The sequence below is a fragment of the Pristiophorus japonicus genome, chromosome 10 (assembly GCF_044704955.1).
Source record: "Pristiophorus japonicus isolate sPriJap1 chromosome 10, sPriJap1.hap1, whole genome shotgun sequence".
Taxonomy (NCBI): domain Eukaryota; kingdom Metazoa; phylum Chordata; class Chondrichthyes; family Pristiophoridae; genus Pristiophorus; species Pristiophorus japonicus.
Window position 1 is genome coordinate 160,971,415 of NC_091986.1, and position 22,108 is coordinate 160,993,522.

The window sequence follows — 22,108 nt, forward strand, 5'->3', positions numbered from 1 at the left end:
CCTCGCAGTGGGGTTTGCTAGTTCTGTTGGGGAGGGTTTAAATTAGCTTGGCAGGGGGATGGGAATTTGAAACTAGATTCAGTAGGGAGGGGAGGAAAGTTGGAATCAGAAAGCAAAAATAAAGAAAGTGAGCTTGAAGGAGAGAGGAAACAAGCAGGAAAAAAGGGTACAAAAATAAATTTAAAGGCACTTTGGCTAAATGTACGTAGCATTTGTAACAAAATAGATGAGTTGACGGCACAAATTGAGACAAATGGGTATGATCTGATAGCCATTACACAGATGTGGTTGCAAGGTGACGGGGACTGGGAATTAAATATCCAGGGGTATTTGACAATCCGGAAGGACAGACAGAAAGAAAAAGGAGGTGGGGTAGCTCTATTAATAAAGGATGGAATCACTGCAATAGTGAGAAATGATATATGCTCAAAGAATCAGGATGTTGAAACAGTTTGGGTCGAGATAAGGAATAATAAGGGGAAAAAGTCACTGGTGGGTGTAGTACATAGGCCCCATAACAGTAGCAACTCTGTTGGTCGGAGCATAAACCAGGAAATAGTGGGGCTTGTAAAAAGGGAACAGCAATAATCAGGGGTGATTTTAACCTCCATATTGATTGGACAAATCAAATTGGTCAGGGTAGCCTTGAGGAAGAGTTCATTGAGTGCATAAGGGACGGGTTCCTTGAGCAGTATGTAACAGAACGAACCATGGGGCAGGCTATCTTAGATCTGGTCCTGTGTAATGAGACAGGATTAATAAACAATCTCCTAGTAAAGGATCCCCTTGGAATGAGTGATCATAGCATGGTGGAATTTCAAATTCAGATGGAGGGTGAGAAAGTTGGATCTCTAACCAGCATATTAAGCTTAAATAAAGAAGACTATGAAGGTATGAGGGTAGAGTTGGGTAAAGTGGACTGGGAAAACAGATTGAAATCTAGGACGGTTGATGAACAGTGGTGTACTTATTTCTTTGGCTTGGTGTTAAATTTCTGTCTAATAACACTCCTGTGTTGCGACTTGGGATGTTTTACAACTTTAAAAGCGCTATATAAATACAAGTTTTTGTTGTTCGATGTAGATCATGCAAGCACATAAACAAATTGACTATTAAAAAAACTGGGTACACTTTTCAAACATCAACATTGGCAAACTATGTGCAGAGGATAAAAGAAAGACTTGCATTTATAAAGTGCCTTTCACAACCTCAGGAGATCTCACAGCGCTTAAATAAAGAAGACAATGAACATATGAGGGCAGAGTTGGGTAAAGTGGACTGGGAAAACAGATTGAAGTGTGGGACGGTTGATGAACAGTGGTGTACATTTAAAGAGATATTTCACAACTCTCAAGAAAAATATATTCCAGTAAGGAGGAAAGGGTGCAAGAGAAAAGAAAGCCATCTGTGGCTAACTAAAGAAATAAGGGACAGTATCTGATTAAAAAACAAGGGCATACAAAGTGGCCAAAACTAGTGGGAGGACAGAAGATTGGGAAGCTTTTAAAAGCCAGAAAAGAATGACTAAAAAAATGATGAAGAAAGGGAAGAAAGACTATGAAAGTAAACTAGCACAAAATATAAAAACAGAGAGTAAGAGTTTGTATGGGCCCAAGTTTCGAGCCACGCCTAGAACGGCGCAGTCCCGACCTGGACGCCCGTTTTTCGTGCCACAAAGTGCACCGAAAAAAACCCTCCGTATTCTCCACCTCCCTGCAGGTCCTCGGCGCAGCGCAGCAGGAGCTGTAGGGGGCGGAGCCAGGTCCCTGCGCTGAAAACAGTGCCGGGACCTCTGCACATGCGCGCTACAGTGGGCGCGCAAGTGCAGTAGCTCCAGGCGCCCGAAACTGTGTGGGAGGGGCCGAAACACGCAGCCCCTAGCCCTGGCCCAATGGCCTCACTGGGGCTGCGTGGATAAGGCTCCTCCCACGGCCAGCTCCTGCTTCCTCCCGACCCGCTCCTGCTTCCACCTGACTCGACTCCCGCTTCCCGCCCCCCGCTCCATCCCCCGGACCGGACCCGACACCCGCTCCCCACCCCGCTTCCGGACCGGACCCGACACGCGCTCCCCCCCCCCCCCCCCCCTGCCCGCCCCTGGACCGGACCCGACACCCGCCGCCCCCAGACCGGACCTGACACCCGCTTCCCCCCCCGCCTCTGGACTGGATCCGACCTGACCTCCCTCCCCCCAACCTGACCTCTCTCCCTCCCCCCCCCCCCCCAATCTCCTTTCTCCCCCCATCCCTCCCCCCCTCTACCCCCTCCCCTCGCTGTCAGAAACACAGACACTGACAGACAGAGAATGAGACACACACAGACAGAGAGATAGAGACACTGACAGAGACACACTGAGGGGGGCATCCCAGCACGCTGTTGGAGGGCTCCCGGTGCTGCAGTCGGTAAGTAGAAAATGTTTTATTTATTGATTTTTTAAAAATAATTATCTTATTAATTTTTTTTGGTTGATTTATTGATGTATTTATCATTTATTATTGATGATGGCTCTTTATTTGTAAAACTGAAGTGTTTAATGTTTGTAAACTTCCCTTTAAACACCCCCCACCACCATTCCCTACACCTGATTTGTAACCTTCGCCTGATTTTCTAAAGTGTAGACAAGGTTTTTTCGAGCGTACAAAAATCTTCACTTACTCCATTCTAAGTTAGCTTGGAGTAAGTTTTCACTCACGAAACTTTGAAATCAGGCGTAAGTGAAAAAAAAATTCTGTTCCAAAGTGAAACTGTTCTAACTGACTAGAACTGGAGCAAACTAAATGACGAGAATTCCGATTTCTAAGATACTCCGTTCTACACCAGTTGCTCCTAAAAATCAGGAGCAAATCATGTGGAAACTTGGGGCCTATAAGTATATAAAAAGGGGAAAAAAGTGGCTAAAGTAAATGTTGGTCCCTTAGAGGACGAGACCAGGGGAAGTCCCAGCAGATTGGAAAACTGCAAATGTAAAGCCCCTATTCAAACAAGTAGGTAGTAATGGGGAACATGGAGATGGCAGAAACTCGAAACAAGTATTTTGTATCAGTCTTTACGGTAGAGGACACTAACAAAATTCCAACAGTGGATAGTCAAGGGGCTATGGGGGGGGGGGGGCGCGGAGGGGAAAGAGAAACTTAACACAATCACAATGGAGGTGGTACTCAGTAAGATAATGGGACTAAAGGCAGATAAATCCCTTGGACCTGATGGCTTGCATCTTAGGGTCTTGAGAGAAGTAGCGGTAGGGATTGTAGATGCATTGGTTGTAATTTACCAAAATTCCCTGGTTCTGGGGAGGTCCCAGCAGATTGGAAAATTGCAAATGCAAAGCCCCTGTTCAAAAAAGTGGGCAGACAAAAAGCAGGAAACTATAGACCAGTTAGCCTAACATCTGTGGTTGGGAAAATGTTGGGAGTCCATTATTCAAAATTTGGTCAGGCAGAGTCAGCATGGATTTATGAAGGGGAAGTCATGTTTGACAAATTTGCTGGAATTCTTTGAGGATGTAACCAACAGGGTGGATAAAGGGGAACCAGTGGATGTGGTGTATTTGGACTTTCAGAAGGCATTTGACAAGATGCCACACAAAAGGTTACTGCACAAGATAAAAGTTCACGGGGTTGGGGGTAATATATTAGCATGGATAGAAGATTGGCTAACAAACAGAAAACAGAGTCGGGATAAATGGTTCATTCTCTGGTTGGTAATCAGTAACCAGTGGGGTGCCGCAGGGATCAGTGCTGGGACAACTATTTACAATCTATATTAACGACTTGGAAGAAGTGACTGAGTGTAACGTAGCCAGGTTTGCTGACGATACAAAGATGGGAGGAAAAGCAATGTGTGAGGAGGACACAAAAAATCTGTAAAAGGACATCGACAGGCTAAGTGAGTGGGCAAAAATTTGGCAGATGGAGTATAATTTTGGAAAGTGTGAGTCATGCACTTTGGCAGAAAAGATCAAAGAGCAAGTTATTATTTAAATGGAGAAAGATTGCAAAGTGCTGCAGTACAGCGGGACCTGGGGATAGTTGTGCATAAAACACAAAAGGGTAGTATGCAGGTGCAGCAAGTGATCAGGAAGGCCAATGGTATCTTGGCCTTTATTGCAAAGGGGATGGAGTATAAAAGCAGGGATGTCTCGTTACAGTTGTACAGGGTATTGGTGAGGCCACACCTGGAATACTGTGTGCAGTTTTGGTTTCCATATTTACGAAAGAATATACTTGCTGTGGAGGCAGTTCAGAGAAGGTTCACTAGGTTGATTCTGGGGATGAGGTGGGTTGACTTATGAAGAAAGGTTGAGTAGGTTGGGCCTCTACTCATTGGAATTCAGAAGAATGAGGGGTGATCTTATCAAAACGTATAAGATTATGAGGGGGCTTGACAAGGTGGATGCAGAGAGGATGTTTCCACTGGTGGGGTAGACTCGAACTAGAGGGCATGATCTTAGAATAAGGGGCTGCCCATTTATAACCGAGATGAGGAGAAATTTCAACTCTCAGAGGGTTGTGAATCTGTGGAATTCGCTGCCTCAGAGAGCTGTGGAAGTTGGGACATTAAATAAATTTAAGACAGAAATAGACAGTTTCTTAAACAATAAGGGGATAAGGGGTTATGGGGAGCAGGCGGGAAAGTGGAGCTGAGTCCATGATCAGATCAGCCATGATCTTAATGAATGGTGGAGCAGGCTTGAGGGGCCATATGGCCTACTCCTGCTCCTATTTTTTATGTTCATGTGTAACATGTAGTTTGGGACCGGAAATATCAGGTCCTTCATTGAAACACCTGTGAACTCATCCCTTTTTAGTGTGGAAGCAAGTCATCCTTAACACGAGGAACCTCCCAAGAAGAAGCTATATATCTGGGGTCCAAAAGAAATCTGGAATTCAACCTCCCACTATAATCATGCAGAAAAACTCAAATTGATACAATAAAAAGGACTCCTAACCCAGTATAGTTGCAGGTACAAAGACTTGCACAATATGAAAAATCTGTGATCACCGCCATGTGGGATATTCCAGGAGAACTCAAAGATTTTAAAATGCTGGAAGTTGCTCTTACAATTTGATAATGCTAATCTCAGCCAAGGATAATGCATTGTCATAAGTGAGATTGAAGCAATGGGAGAAAAGCAAATAACTTATCTATATTTTTTGCAGTCAGCGTGGTTAATAAATTTGGAGTGCAGATGCTCATACCTGTGATTTGGGTTAGTGTATTTGAGTAACTCAGCAAGCTGTAGTGGGTATTTACAGATCTTCTGGACTGGAGTAAGAAGAAAGCCATCAATGGCGATGTCAATCATCTGTTGAAGTAGTCGACAGGCCTCAAAAAAGTGTCGATATTTGCTTTGTTTCATTAGTTTGGCAAGCTCAACACATGCACTGGGATGATTGTTGCAATATTCAGAGTATATCCTAAACTCCTCTTGCTGGAAAGAAAAAATAGTCATTAATAAAAGGGGCGTGAAAATTGATTGCTACACTTTTACTCACATTCCCATCTAACTGAAAATCTAAAACATTTACCAGTAATCAACATTTATAAATACTATATTCACAGACTTCCTCCTCTTCCACACCAATAAAAAAGTTAATTCCAATGCAGGCTTTCGTTACAGTTTTTGGGTCTGCAATAGATATTCTCTCGGGTGTACAGGTGCATAAGCAGTCTGACCGTCTAACTACAAGGCTTGCACACATAGTTCGCATGCCTGACACGAGACTCCCAAAGCAAGCGCTCTACTCAGAACTCCTTCATAGCAAATGAGCCAAAGGTGGACAGCGGAAACGTTATAAGGACACCCTCAAAGCCTCCCTGATAAAGTGCAACATCCCACTGACACATGGGAGTCCCTGACCAAAGACTGCTCTCAGTGGAGGAAGTGCATCCGGGAGGGCGCTGAGCTCCTCGAGTCTCGTCGCCGAGAGCATGCAGAAATCAAGCGCGGGCAGCGAAAAGAGCGTGTGGCCAACCAGTCCCACCCACTGCTTCCCTCAACAACTATCTGTCCCACCTGTGACAGAGACTGTGGTTCTCGTATTGGACCGTACAGCCACCTGAGCTCATGTTAAGAGTGGAAGCAAGTCTTCCTCGATTCCGAGGGATTGCCTATGATAATGATGACGATGATATCGCCAATATCTAACGATACAATAGTATAACCCAGCGAGTAGCAAAGGACCTGCTTGGGATATGATCCAGATATTGTGTCTTTTGCTTGCACTCGTGCACTTTACTAATCTTTTCCAAGTCAGACCAAAGGACGAGGCCAGATATGAATTGTTGAGCTGCTTTATTTCACAGGTAAGTTAGACAGAAAACCAGTTGTAGCTTTATTGTTTTCCTAACCAGGGATATAGGAAAATATGGGCTGGATTTTCGGATTTTTGTGATTTCACCCGTTTCCGGGGGCAAATTGCGCAAAATCAAAATTTTAGCGCCGGGTTAGCGTTAGCACCAGAGCATGCAACTTTCGGCAAATTAAAGTTCACGACGAGCGTCAGCGCTAACTCTGGCATTGCACCACAGAATGTGCGCGCCGGAGCCAAACAATCCAGTGCTAAAAGAAAATGGCTGTACTGCTCACGCTTCTGGTCTGCTCTCCGATCGCAAATGCTGATGCAGGGCCAAAAGGTTAACGAAGCTCTCGTGGGGGCTGTGGAGAGCAGATGGCAGGAATTATAGCGGAGGGGTGGATCTAGACCCCTGCCAACCATTTTTAATTGAATATGGAGGGAAATAGCTGAAGAGGTCTCTCAGACACAGTGGCCAGGAGTGGGAAACAGTATCAAAAAAAAGTTCAAGGGTCGTTAGAGTACAATTTTTATTGATGTATTCCTTCATTACTTCAATTATAAATCTGACACAATTTGTTCTCATGCTTTTGGTGCCCGTTAGCAATCTGTGGCTGTTCTCATGCTGTTGCTGTCTCTCAGCACACTGTGGGTTGCCTCCTAAAATGCATGACACATATGTAGGCTTAGTTTGGCACCCTATTTGCCATGAATGATCTTTACACATTATTAAATTTGCATTCTGAGATCTCATAAGATGTTTCCGCACTTTGATGGCCTCCTGATAGAAACATAGAAAATAGGTGCAGGAGCCTGCACCACCATTCAATATGATCATGGCTGATCATTCACCTAAGTACCCCTTTCCTTCTTTCTGTCCATACCCCTTGATCCCTTTAGCCGTAAGGGCCATATCTAACTCCCTCTTGAATATATCCAATGAACTGGCATCAACGACTCTCTGCGGCAGGGAATTCCACAGGTCAACAACGCTGATTGAAGAAGTTCCTCCTCATCTCAGTTGTAAATGGCCTACCCCTTATCCTAAGACTGTGTCCCCTGGTTCTGGACTTCCCCAACATCGGGAACATTCTTCCCGCATCTAACCTGTCCCGTCCCGTTAGAATCTTACATGTTTCTATGAGATCTCCTCTCATCCTTCTAAACTCCAGTGTATAAAGGCCCAGTTGATCCAGTCTCTCATCATAGTCCAGCCATCCCTGGAATCAGTCTGGTGAACCTTTGCTGCACTCCCTCAATAGCAAGAACATCCTTCCTCAGATTAGGAGACCAAAACTGAACACAATATTCCAGGTGAGGGCTCACCAAGGCCCTTTACAACTGCAACAAGACCTCCCTGCTCCGATACTCAAATCCCCTAGCTATGAAGGCCAACATTCCATTTGCCTTCTTCACCGCCTGCTGTACCTGCATGCCAACTTTCAATGACTGATGGACCATGACACCCAGGTCTCATTGCACCTCTCCTTTTCCTAATCTGCCACCATTCAGATAATATTCTGCCTTCGTGTTTTTGCCACCAAAGTGGATAACCTCACATTTATCCACATTATACTGTATCTGCCATGCATTTGCCCACTCACCTAACTTGTCCAATTCACCCTGCAGCCTCTTAGCATCCTCCTCACAGTTCACACCACCACCCAGTTTAGTGTCATCTGCAAACTTGGAGATATTACACTCAATTCCTTCATCCAAATCATTAATATATAATGTAAAGAGCTAGGGTACCAGCACTGAGCCCTGCGGCACTCCACTAGTCACTGCCTCCCATTCCGAAAAGGACCCGTTTATCCCAACTCTCTGCTTCCTGTCTGCCAACCAATTCTCTATCTACGCCAATATATTACCCCCAATACCATGTGCTTTGATTTTGCACACCAATCTCTTGTGGGACCTTGTCAAAGGCCTTTTGAAAGTCCAAATACACCACATCCACTGGTTCTCCCTTGTCCACTCTACTAGTTACATCCTCAAAAAATTCCAGAAGATTTGTCAAGCACGATTTCCCTTTCACAAATCCATGCTGACTTGGACCGATCCTGTCACTGCTTTCCAAATGCGCTGCTATTTCATCCTTAATAATTGATTCCAACATTTTCCCCACTCCTGATGTCAGACTAACCGGTCTATAATTACCCGTTTTCTCTCTCCCTCCTTTTTTAAAAAGTGGTGTTACATTTTCTACCCTCCAGTCCATAGGAACTGATCCAGAGTTGATATAGACTGTTGGAAAATGATCACCAATGCATCCACTATTTCTAGGGCCATTTCCTTAAGTACTCTGGGATGCAGACTATCAGGCCCTGGGGATTTAATCGGCCTTCAATCCCATCAACTTCCCTAACACAATTTCCTGGCTAATAAGGATTTCCTTCAGTTCCTCCTTCTCGCTAGACCATCGGTCCCATAGTATTTCCGGAACGTTATTTGAGTCTTGCTTAGTAAAGACAGAACCAAAGTATTTGTTCAATTGGTCTGCCATTTCTTTGTTCCCCATTATAAATTCACCTGATTCTGACTGCAAGGGACCTACGTTTGTCTTCACTAATCTTTTCCTCTTCATATAGCTATAGAAGCTTTGCAGTCAGTTTTTATGTTCCCGGCAAGCTGCCTCTCGTACTCTTATTTTCCCCCTCCTAATTAAACCCTTTGTCTTCCTCTGCTGAATTCTAAATTTCTCCCAGTCCTCAGGTTTGCTGTTTTTTCTGGCCAATTTATATGCCTCTTCCTTGGATCTAACACTATCCTTAATTTCCCTTGTTAGCCATGGTTGAGCCATCTTCCCTGTTTTATCTTTTACTCCAGACAGGGATGTACAACTGTTGAAGTTCATCCATGTGATCTATAAATGTTTGCCATTGCCTATCCACCGTGAACCATATGCAACTTCCAAGGCCATTAACAGAGGACTATTACATTCAGACAGTGTGGTATAAGTGCTTTGGTGGCTATCTGTGCCACAAGAACAGATGGACCCTCAGGTAACCATTCCCATCTTTGCAGGCAAAGTCGTCCCATAACCGCCGCGAACAGATGAGGACAGGCGGCAGTCCGCCTCAGACACTGCCACTTACCGAACTCGAGGAGCGAGTGGCAGGCCTCAATGGCGTCTCAGGTTGGGCAACTGTCATTGGGGGCTCTGACCCCTGCTTGGATACCGAGGGCAAGTCCTGCATACTCCCTGGGCTGGGTTGGGGTAATGTGATGCAGTGACTGTGGACAAGGGTTGGGGCAATGTGATGCAGTGTCTCTGGACTAGATTATCATGAAGTAGTGGCGGTCCTTCAAATTAGCCTGTGCTATGTGACCTTCCTCATGTCACCCTGCCCCCCTCCCCTGCTGCTAACCACCCGTCTGTTGCTTTCTACTTCCAGATGACCACTCACAGGCGCAGCATGCATCAAGGGACCAGCCACAGCATCATGTCAGGCTATTGTGTGGAGGAGGAGGAAGGAGGAGTTCAGAGATGAGCCAACTCCGGGGCAGATGCACTCTCCACCTTTTTTTTCCCACTGGCAAACATCTCATCTGAGAACGATGATGTAACTTTCTCAGAGTTTGAGACCTCCGAGGCTCCTGGGACTAGTGACGTGCTGCAATGTAGTTCTAGGGTCGAATCCTGTAAGCCTGCTCTCCGGAGGGCGAGTCGGCAAAGTCAGTCTGCTGACAGACAGACAGACATGGAACTGGACATGGTGGGACTGTCCAGGGAGAGCATCCATCTCACCAGTCAGCTCCTTGATGTCTTGGGTAGGATTCCCGCGAGCGTCAAGAATCTCATCGCGACCGTTACAGAGGTAGGGTCGCAGATTGTCAGTGCGAGCCGTGAAACCTGCGAGGCCATCAGTTCCACACAAGGCTGGTGGCCTCCACCATTGACACTGGAGTGCGGAAGAGTGTGGTGCGAAGCCTTGCCGAATATGGTGCATCACAGGCACAAGCTCTGCTTCAGCTTGTGCAGGTGATGCAGTCCATAAACCCTTCCGACATACTCTCTGCATTCCCCACTGACACACCCAAACCCAAACCACCTGTGACTGGCGATGCCGATGAAGAGGCTTGCCAGTCAGAAGTCGGGCCTGCCATGCCACGAGCTGGTCCAGTGTCTCCCCAGGCGGCGTCTCCCCAGGCTCTCCCCACAACACAGCAGCGCTCTGGCAACATTGCCAAATGCCATCATGGTGCCACTTTGAGTAGGAGCAGCAGGTAAGGGAGAGGGATAAGGGAAAGGGTAAGGATTGGGGGGTGGTGGTAGAAGACAGTGGGGCAGAGGTTGCTGCATTATGTTCTGCATTCTGTTGTTTATAATGTTGTTGAATAATCACACTGCCAGATGCAGATAATTTGTTATTTTATTAAGTTTCAAAATGAAGTTAAAGTTATAAAAGTTTACAATGTTTGATCAATTCTTTTGTTCACCATAACCATTCCTGTGTCATATCTCATTTGCAGAATAAGACGGGGAAGAGTCAACATGGTGGGAGAGCGCGGCCAGGCAACGGTCAAACGTGCCGTTCACTCTTCAAGCAAAGCTGTTGACGTTAAGTCTTTTGCAGCGGTGAAATTTGCACGATGCCTCCCCTGTGGCTGTGGTGGTGGCATGGGTTCCTCGCCAGGCTCCTCTTCCTCCTCCTCCCCTCTCCTGAAGTGGTCCTGCAATCCCCATTGGCAAATCCTGTCCCCTCATGATGGCTAAGTTGTGTAGCATGTAGCACAATGAACTCAGAGACCTGCTGAGGGGAGTATTGTTGGCAGCCTCCAGAGTGGTCCAGGCATCGGAAGCGCTGCTTGAGCACTCCAATTATCTGTTTGACGATGTTGCGTGTGGCTGCATGGCTCTCATTATATCGATGCTCGCCTTCTGTCTGAGGGTTCCGGAGGGGGTTCATGAGCCAGGTGGCGAGACCGTAACCTTTGTCCCCCAGCATCCAGCTTTGCGGTTGACGCTGGAACAAGCCTGAGACAGTGCTCTCACCAAAGATGAAAGCATCATGGATGCTCCCTGGAAATTGGACATTGACTGCCATGATGCGCTGAGCATGAACGTACAGATCGTCTGCAACCATAGAGTGGAATCCGTTTTGGTAAACCTCTGGGTTCTGTAAAGGTGCTCGGAGGGTGATGTACGTACAAGTCAAGGCCACCCTGAACCTTGGGGAAGCCAGAAAATCGTCCAAAACCTACAGCCCTCTCATTTTGGGTCTCCTTGGTCATTGCAAAATTTATGAAGTCCATCCTGTGTACGTACAGTGTAGTAGTCACCTGGCGAATGCAGAAATGTGTAGTGTGCTGCGAGATGGAGCATATGTCACCCGCTGATGCCCAAAATGAGCCGGAGGCATAGAAGGCAAGTGCCACAGTCACCTTCACGGGCTGCTAGTAGGCTGTAGGTCTGCCTGTATGAGCTGGCATATCTCGGTCAGCACTTCTTTTCAGAAGCGCAGCCTTCTAACGCACTGTGCCTTAGAGAGCTGCAGGTATGAGCAATGTTCCCTGGTTCAGCCGTGGCTAACAAAGGAAATTAGGGATAGTGTTAAATCCAAGGAAGAGGCATACAAATTGGCCAGAAAAAGCAGCAAGCCTGAGGATTGGGAGAAATTTAGAATTCAGCAGAGGAAGACAAAGGGTTTAATTAGGAGGGGGGAAATAGAGTATGAGAGGAAGCTTGCTGGGAACATAAAAACTGACTGCAAAAGCTTCTATAGATATGTGAAGAGGAAAAGATTAGTGAAGACAAATGTAGGTCCCTTGCAGTCAGAATCAGGTGAATTTATAATGGGGAACAAAGAAATGGCAGACCAATTGAACAAATACTTTGGTTCTGTCTTTACTAAGCAAGACACAAATAACGTTCCGGAAATACTAGGGGACTGATGGTCTAGCGAGAAGGAGGAACTGAAGGAAATCCTTATTAGCCAGGAAATTGTGTTAGGGAAGTTGATGGGATTGAAGGCCGATAAATCCCCAGGGCCTGATAGTCTGCATCCCAGAGTACTTAAGGAAATGGCCCTAGAAATAGTGGATGCATTGGTGATCATTTTCCAACAGTCTATATCAACTCTGGATCAGTTCCTATGGACTGGAGGGTAGCTAATGTAACATCACTTTTTAAAAAAGGAGGGAGAGAGAAAAGGGAAAATTATAGACTGGTTAGCCTGACATCAGTAGTGGGGAAAATGTTGGAATCAATTATTAAAGATGAAATAGCAGCGCATTTGGAAAGCAGTGACAGGATCGGTCCAAGTCAGCATTGATTTATGAAAGGGAAATCATGCTTGACAAATCTTCTGGAATTTTTTGAGGATGTAACTAGTAGAATGGACAAGGGGGAACCAGTGAATGTGGTGTATTTGGACTTCCAAAAGGCTTTTGACAAGGTCCCACACAAGAGATTGATGTGCAAAATTAAAGCACATGGTAATGGGGGTAATGTATTGACATGGATAGAGAACTGGCTGGCATTCAGGAAGCAGAGTCAGGATAAACGGGTCCTTTTCAGAATGGCAGGCAGTGACTCGTGGGGTGCCGCAGGGCTCAGTGCTGGGACTCCAACTATTTACAATATACATTAATGATTTAGATGAAAGAATTGAGAATAATATCTCCAAGTTTTCAGATGACACTAAGCTGGGTGGCGATGTGTGCTATGAGGAGGACGCCAAGAGGCTGCAGGGTGACTTGGACACGTTCGGTGAGTGGGCAAATGCATGGCAGATGCAGCATAATGTGGATAAATGTGAGGTTATCCACTATGGTGGCAAAAACATGAAGGCAGAATATTATCTGAATGGCGACAGATTAGGAAAAGGGGAGGTGCAACGAGACCTGGGTATCATGATGCATCAGTCATTGAAGGTTGGCATGCAGGTGCAGCAGGTGGTGAAGGCAGCAAATGGCATGTTGGCCTTCATAGCTAGGGGATTTAAGTATAGGAGCAGGGAGGTCTTGCTACAGCTGTACAGGGCCTTGGTGAGACCTGACCTGGAATATTGTGTACAGTTTTGGTCTCCTAATCTGAGGAAGGATGTTCTTGCTATTGAGGGAGTGCAGCGAAGGTTCACCAGACTGATGCCCGGGATGGCTGGACTGACATATGAGGAGAGACTGGATCGACTGGGCCTGTATTCCCTGGAGTTTAGATGAATGAGGGGGGATCTCACAGAAACATATAAAATTCTGATGGGACTGGACAGGTTAGATGCAGGAAGAACGTTCCGATGTTGGGGGAGTCCAGAACCAGGGGTCACAGTCGAAGGATAAGGGGTAAGTCATTTAGGACTGAGATGAGGAGAAATCTCTTCACTCAGAGAGTTGTTCACCTGTGGAATTCTCTTCTGCGGAGAGTTTTTGATGCCGGTTCATTAGATATATTCAAGAGGGAGTTGGATATGGACCTTACGGCTAAAGGGATCAAAGGGTATGGAGAGAAGGCAGGAAAGGGGTACTGAGGTGAATGATCAGCCATGATCTTATTGAATGGTGGCACAGGCTTGAAGGGCCGAATGGCTTACTCCTGCACCTATTTTCTATGTTTCTATGTAAACTCATGGGGGGTAAGGCCTCCTCCCCATACGTCCGTGATCTCTTCGATTACATTGAAAATTATCAATAAGCATTCTTCCAGCTCGACGCAGTATAGATATAGCAGCCAGGATTAATGGCTGACATAGTATGACCCCCCCATCTTTTAAAATGTTCTTTAAAACAAACTATAAATGCACCTAAACTTCACAATCAAAAATATGCAGTAACGCATCGTTCTTCTCCCAATTCTTTTAATCACTCACAACTCAGACTTTCTCCTCCGTTTCCAAGATGGCGCTGTTAGCGCCTGGTGCACGACTGCTTTTTGCTGGTGATATGCTCGAAAGTTCTGCCCGGAGCGCTAGCGCAGTGATGCTCGATGATTTAAGTCAACCAAACGGTGAAAACAGCGGGCAGGCGCTAATTTTAGCGGCGCTGCAAAATCATTGTGGAAAATTCCACCTGGGTGCAAAATCTTGTGTCTCTCATTTCACGCCCCAAAAAAAAATTGTTTTTGTGCCCCGCCCAGGCGCTAAACAGGGTGCAAATGAGCTGAAAATCCAGCCCTATATATTTTCCTTGTGTCAAACTGTTTTTTGTTCATTCATGTACTTAATGTAAATAAACCAGATATTGGTCCAAAACCTATGCCTTATTTAGTTCACCTTCTGTAAAGAGAGAAGAATTCATGTGGTACCACACATATTTCAGTAAGGGATTTCTGTTACGATCCCTGGGTCATGCTACAGTTTAACTAGATATTCGGCAGAAAACCTGCACTCTGGGTCATAGGAGATACAAGGTCTATTTATAAGACTGGCTGGTGATACTGAAACCTAGAAAATATCTAGTGTTAAAAATTGTGACACACCTCAAAATCTGAATTAGAACAAATGGGATCACAGATCAGACGTAAACAGGTCCCGCTTCAGAATCAAATTCTGCTCACTGGCTACATGCCCCAGATGCTCCGACTATGATGGGATTTTGGAGCAAGGTCTACTGCTATTATGTTATAGGTACTTGTTCAAATAAATTGTATATTCTACTACTTTAGTTGAATAGCTGAAATCTGAATCCGAAAGATGAAGCCATTTATATTTTCTAACTTGAAATTGCAACATTGCACCCATGATGGAATCGACCAGAAATCATGCAAATCAAATCATTACAATTATGCATTTAACATACGTGTTGAAGGAAACAGGATCCGATTTCACTCAGATGAGGCTCATCTTTGTTGAACAGTTTCTCCAAGTCCTTCAAAAATTTCCTTTGGAATTTGTAAATCTCTTCAATGTTCCCAAATATTATATTCAATTGTGCTTCAGCAAACATCCCTGTATGTTTGCGACACTGACGAATATATCCCTAAAAAGCAAAGATAATAATACGTAAAGCAGTTTGCACATAATTCATATCAATAAGATAGAAATAATGGTTACAAATGGTCTTGATCTTCCATGCAAGAAAAGAAAATTCTAAGATTTAGTCTGGCAATTTGACTTTACACAAATGTCAGCCTTAATCAATTATTCAAAAATCAATCTTCGTAATCTTACTAAATATTCAGCCATGTGAAGACACGCTGCAGCATGTTCAAGCAATGCAGAGGGTACTAATTACTAACTGAGCCTAATTAAAGGAAACAACTCGGGATCATGGCATGTTGGAATTCATAGGGCCAATTTTGAAATTATCAAATGTACAACTAGAAAACATTCTTGTATGCTTTATTTTCACATACACACTATAATTAATGTGACATAAGATATATTCAAGTACAATATAAAAACTTAAATTTTATGAAGGTGCAACGTCCCGAATGCGGAATTCCGAAAACCGGAATTGTCCGAAAACCGGACATTTCAGCGAATGGCGAGGAGTGGCGAAGTCTGAAATCCAGCACTGATTCGGTCTACGGCAAGATTCGAAATCTGGCAAAACCCAAAATCCGGCATGGATTCGGTCCGCGGTGAGGTCTGAAATCCGGCGTGGATTTGGTCCCGAGGATTCCGGATTTCAGACTATTGATTTTGTCTGAAATCCAGAAAAATCCAAAAACCAGCATGGCCTCGGTCCTGAGGATTCCGGATTTCAGACGCTGTACCTGTACTTATTTTCCACTATTAAAAATGTTCCGACAAATGTTCACCAGCTTCTTTATAAAGTCAATTAAAAAATATTGGAATTTACGCTCTTGAATGTGATCTACCCCAGCAATATAGTTTAAATTTGACGGCAGTTTATACTTGCACAGACTTGCTTGTAAAGTGCACTTTCACATTTATAATAAACTACTAGTGTATCGGCTACTTACACAATTACTGCTATTTTTAAAGGCTTTCCTCGTCGGTAACTACAATACTGAGGCATACAGTTACATAGCTCAATCAACAGGAAGAAAAGTTAGCCAAGGATTCCAATTACTGATCTTTATCCATTGACTCCAACTGTAAAAATGTGGATAGGGGAGGCCAAGATTGCGCACCTGTGTGATGCGTCCCAAAGTCAAATAGCAGGCATACACTTGGATAGATTTTTGGTGATAATCTGGTGGGGCGCATTGTAAGCCCTTTAGTAAACATGCCTTAGTTTCATTCCATTGATTTTTATCAATGTATCAGTTGTGAATTAGTAGTAGTTGCACTCTTGCCTCTGAGTCGGAAAGCTGTGGGTTCAAGTCCCACTCCAGAGACTTGAGCACATAATGCTAGGCTGACACTTCAGTGCAGTACTGAAGACGTGCTGCACTGTCGGAGGTGCCGTCTTTCGGGAGACATTAAACCAAAGCACCATCTGCCCTCTCAGGTGGATGTAAAAGATTCAAAGAATAGCAGGGGAGTTCCCCTGGTGTCCTGGCGATCAGTTATCTCTCAGGCAACACCTAAAAAAAAGATTATCTAGTTATTAGCACATTGCTATTTGTGGGAGCTTGGTGTGTGTGCAAATTGTCTGCTGCATTTCCGATATTACAACAGTTGGCGCAGGAGGGGAGGGGGTGGGGGGGGAAAAGAGGCCCGGTCGGCGCAGGAGGGAGAATAGGCCCGGTCAACAACCCTTGTACATGGCCTTCTTTGACCTTACAAAGGCCTTTGACACTGTCAACCGTGAGGGACTATGGAGCATCCTCCTCCATTTCGGCTGCTCCCAAAAGTTTGTTACTATACTCCGCCTGCTCCACGATGACATGCAAGCCGTGATCCTGACCAACGGATCCATTACAGACCCAATCCACGTCCGGACCGGGGTCAAGCAGGGCTACATCATCGTGCCAACCCGCTTCTTAATCTTCCTCGCTACAATGCTCCACCTCACACTCAATAAGCTCCCCGCTGGAGTGGAACTAAACTACAGAACCAGTGGGAACCTGTTCAAGCATCGTCGTCTCCAGACCAGATCCAAGACCATCCCAACCTCTTCCTTCACAGCTGGAAGGGAAAGCATGCCAAACCCCATGCCAAGCAACCAGCGATTTTCGAATATAATGGGTGCGAGGTGCTTATTGTTTGCAGTCATTGGCTAAATCTTCTATTAGCATATTAACCACACATCACCTCGGTGCCCTTTTTTTTAAACTTTTCTAAAACCTGTGTAAAAGCAGTTCCTTTTTTCCAAACCATTCTGTGGAAAAATGGTAGAAGATCCTAAAATGTGAAAGTCACAAACTGCAACTACAAAGATGCCTCTGCTGTGAAATAATAGAATGAGATTTCCTCCAGTTTCAGAATTACATCTTTTGCAGTACCTCACAGATGTCTTTCAGGTGCTTGATGTAGACCCGTTCAGTGTTCATGATCTCTTTGATAACGTTTGTTCGCATCTGCTGCTGGTTCTCGGCATTTTTGAGAAGGCGATGTTTACTGCAGCTGGCATCCAGTAGCTCATCTGGTGACTTTCCAGTGTATTCACCGACAGCATCTTCCTGGTTCACCCGTAGCTAATAAAGTAAAGATATTAAATTTAGGAAACCTGTCTGGTGTAGAAACCTATATGCAAGTTGGGAAAGCTTTCAAGCCCCTTAAGTAGGGTACTGATTGATATGCAACTATAACTTGTAATTTACACATACAAGCAGAGATATTTTGTGCCCCATGCCAGTTTCCTAGGTGGTGTTGGTGAGCGCTACTAGTCCTATGGTTGTTGTAATATAGTTTGTTCCTGCAAATCGTAACATGTTTAGTATATCAAGTTGGATTCTCCATTGCTGTCCCTGTCCGATCACGAGTGTGAAAACCCCATAACCAGCCTACAGCACAGGGCTGATCAGATTCTGACATTTTCTCTCGGCTAGTCGGGAGCAGCAGCGGGAGCGGGCGGACCTGTGAGGGAAGAGGCGGCAGCGGAGCGCTTCAATAAAGCCCGAGGCTCGAGGCCCAGACCGAGCTAGTTGGGAGCAGCAGCAGGAGCGGGCGGACCTGTGCGGGAAGCAGCGGCATCAAAAGTAAGAAAGAGGCAAAAAGTAATTGAAGTGTGACGTCACAGCCAAGAGGGTAAGTGATTGGCTGGTTGATTGGTGAGTAGTTTTCTTTATCTTTTTTCTTTTTCTTAGCAGTAAGAAACCCTGTCATTGTTGCCAAATTAAGTAATTTAAGGGTTAAGTCATGGCAGGAGAGCCCAGACCCATCTCATGCTCCTCCTGTGCTATGTGGGAAAAGTGTCCCTGACTACCATGTGTGCAGGAAGTGTGTCCAGCTGCAGCTCCTGACAGACTGCATTGCGGCACTGGAGCTGCGCATGGATTCACTCTGGAGCATCCGCTATGCTGAGGATGTTGTGAATAGCACGTTTAGTGAGTTGGTCACACTGCAGGTAAAGGTTACACAGGCAGATAGGAAATAGGTGACCATCAGGAAGAGCAGTGGAAGGAAGTTAGTGCAGGGGTCCCCTGCGGTCATCTCCCTCCAAAACAGATATACCGTTTTGGGTACTGTTGGGGGAGATGGCTCATCAGGGAAAGGCAGCAGCAGCCAAGTTCATGGCACCATGGGTGGCTCTGCTGCACAGGAGGGCAGAAAAGAGAGTGGGAGAGCTATAGTGGTAGGGGATTCTATTGTAAGGGGAATAGATAGGCATTTCTGCAGCGGCAAACGAGACTCTAGGATGGTATGTTGCCTCCCTGGCGCAAGGGTCAATAATGTCTCGGAGCGGCTACAGGGCATTCTGGAGGGAGGGTGAACAGCCAGTTGTCGTGGTGCATATAGGTACCAACGATATAGGTAAAAAGCGGGATGCGGTCCGACAAGCTGGATTTAGGGAGCTAGGAATTAAATTAAAAAGTAGGACCTAAAAAAGTTGTAATCTCAGGATTGCTACCAGTGCCACATGCTAGTCTAGTAGAAATAGGAGAGTTAAGATGAATACGTGGCTTGAGGAATGGTGCAAGAGGGAGAGATTCAAATTCCTGGGGCATTGGAACCAGTTCTGGGGGAGGTGGGACCAGTACAAACCGGACAGTCTGCACCTGGGCAGGACCGGAACCGATGTCTTAGGGGGAGTGTTTGCTAGTGCTGTTGGGGAGGATTTAAACTAATATGGCAGGGAGATGGGAACCTATGCAGGGAGACAGAGGGAAATAAAATGGGGTCAGAAGCGAAAGGTATAAAGGAGAAAAGTAGAAATGGAGGGCAGAAAAATCAAAGGCAAAAATCAAAAAGGGCCACATTACAACATAATTCTAAAAGGACAAAAAAAAGAGTGTCAGAAAAACAAGCCTGAACGCTGTGTCTCAATGCGAGGAGCATTCGTAATAAGGTGGATGAATTAACTGTGCAGATAGCTGTGAACGGATATGATGTAATTGGGATTAGGGAGACATGGCTCCAGGGTGACCAAGGCTGGGAACTCAACATCCAAGGGTATTCAATATTCAGGAAGGATAGACAGAAAGGAAAAGGAGGTGGGGTAGCATTGCTGATTAAAGAGGAAATTAACGCAATAGTAAGGAAGGACAATAGCGTGGATGAGGTGGAATCTGTTTGTGTAGAGCTGCGGAACACCAAAGGGCAGAAAAAGCTAGTGGGAGTTGTGTACAGATCACCAGTCATAGTGAGGTTGGGGATGGCATCAAACAGGAAACTAGAGATATGTGCAATATATTACAGCAGTTAACATGGGTGACTTTAATCTACATATAGATTGGGCTAAACAAACTGGTAGCAATACGGTGGAGGAGGATTTCCTGGAGTGTATAAGGGATGGTTTTCTAGACCAATATGTCGAGGAACCAACTAGAGAGCTGGCCATCCTAGACTGGATGTTGTGTAACGAGAGAGGATTAATTAGCAATCTTGTTGTGCGAGGCCCCTTGGGAAAGAGTGACCATAATATGGTAGAATTCTTCATTAAGATGGAGAGTGACACAGTTAATTCAGAGACTCGAGTCCTGAACTTAAAGAAAGATAACTTCGACGGTATAAGACGTGAATTGGCTAGGATAGACTGGCGAATGATACTTAAAGGGTTGACAGTGGATAGGCAATGGCAGACATTTAAAGATCACATGGATGAACTTCAACAATTGTACATCCCTGTCTGGTGTAAAAAGAAAACGGGGAAGGTGGCTCAACCGAGGCTTACAAGGGAAATTAGGGATAGTGTTAATTCTAAGGAAGGGGCATATAAATTGGCCAAAAATAGCAGCAAACCTGAGGACAGAGAAATTTAGAATTCAGCAGAGGAGGACAAATGGTTTAATTAGGAGGGGGAAAATAGAATGAGAGTAAGCTTGCAGGGAACATAAAAACTGACTGCAAAAGCTTCTACAGATAGGTGAAGAGAAAAAGATTAGCGAAGACAAATGTGGGTCCCTTACAGTCAGAATTAGGTGAATTTATAATGGGGAACAAAGAAATGGCAGACCAATTGAACGAATACTTTGGTTCTGACCTCACTAAGGAAGACACAAATAACCTTCCAGAAATACTAGGGGACCGAGGGTCTAGCGAGAAGGAGGAACTAAAGGAAATCCTCATTAGTCAGGAAATTGTGTTAGGGAAATTGATGGGATTGAAGACCGAAAAATCCCCAGTCTGCATCCCAGAGTACTAAAGGAAATGGTCCTGGAAATAGTGGATACATTGGTGGTCATTTTCCAACATTCTATAGACTCTGGATCAGTTCCTATGGACTAGAGGGTAGCTAATGTAACCCCACTTTTTTAAAAAAAGGGAGAGAGAAAACAGGTAATTATAGACCGGTCAGCCTGACATCGGTGCTGGGGAAAATGTTGGAATCAATTATTAAAGATGAAATAGCAGCGCATTTGGAAAGCAGTGACATAATCGGTCCAAGTCAGCATGGATTTATGAAAGGGAAATCGTGCTCGACAAATCTTCTAGAATTTTTTTGAAGATGTAACTAGTAGAGTGGACAAGGGAGAACCAGTGGATGTGGTGTATTTGGACTTTCAAAAGGCTTTTGACAAGTTCCCACACAAGAGATTGGTGTGCAGAATTAAAGCACATAGTATCGGAGGTAATGTATTGACGTGGATAGAGAACTGATTGGCAGACAGGAAGCAGAGTAGGAATAAACAGGTCCTTTTCAGAATGACAGGCAGTGACTAGTGGGGTGCTGCAGGGCTCACTGCTGTGAACCCAGCTATTTACAATATACATTAATAATTTAGATGAAGGAATTGAGTGTAATATCTCCAAGTTTGCAGATGACACTAAGCTGGGTGGCGGTGTGAGCTGTGAGGAGGATGCTAAGAGGCTGCAGGGTGACTTGGACAGGTTAGATGAGTGGGTAAATGCATGGCAGATGCAGTATATTGTGGATAAATGTGAGGTTATCCACTTTGGTGGCAAAAACGTGAAGGCAGAATATTATCTGAATGACAGATTAGGAAACGGGGAGGTGCAACGAGACCTGGGTGTCATGGTTCATCAGTCATTGAAAATTGGCATACAGATACAGCAGGCAGTGAAGGCGGCAAATGGCATGTTGGCCTTCATAGCGAGGGGATTTGAGTATAGGAGGAGGGAGGTCTTACTGCAGTTGTACAGGGCCTTGGTGAGGCCACATCTTGAATATTGTGTACAGTTTTGGTCTCCGAATCTGAGGAAGGACATTCTTGCTATTGAAGGAGTGCAGCAAAGATTCACCAGACTGATTCCCAGGATGGCAGGACTGACATATGAAGAAAGACTGGATCGACTAGGCTCATATTCACTGGAATTTAGAAGAATGAGAGGGGATCTCATAGAAACATAAAATTCTGACGGGATTGGACAGGTTAGATGCAGGAAGAATGTTCCCAATGT

At 45.1% G+C, this 22,108-nt stretch overlaps 1 protein-coding gene across 3 annotated transcripts in view; it reads right to left on the bottom strand.

The window, feature by feature from the left end:
• The window catches only part of LOC139275163 (spermatogenesis-associated protein 13-like), a 365,108-nt gene that overhangs the window by 14,119 nt on the left and 328,881 nt on the right, over positions 1–22,108 (bottom strand). For all 3 annotated transcript variants that reach the window (XM_070892243.1, XM_070892242.1, XM_070892244.1), the window contains 3 exons: positions 17,590–17,781; positions 15,033–15,212; positions 5,196–5,428 (listed from right to left, as the gene is read on the bottom strand). In XM_070892243.1, the coding sequence (XP_070748344.1) occupies positions 5,196–5,428; positions 15,033–15,212; positions 17,590–17,781 (605 nt within the window). The remainder of the gene's footprint in view (positions 1–5,195; positions 5,429–15,032; positions 15,213–17,589; positions 17,782–22,108) is intronic.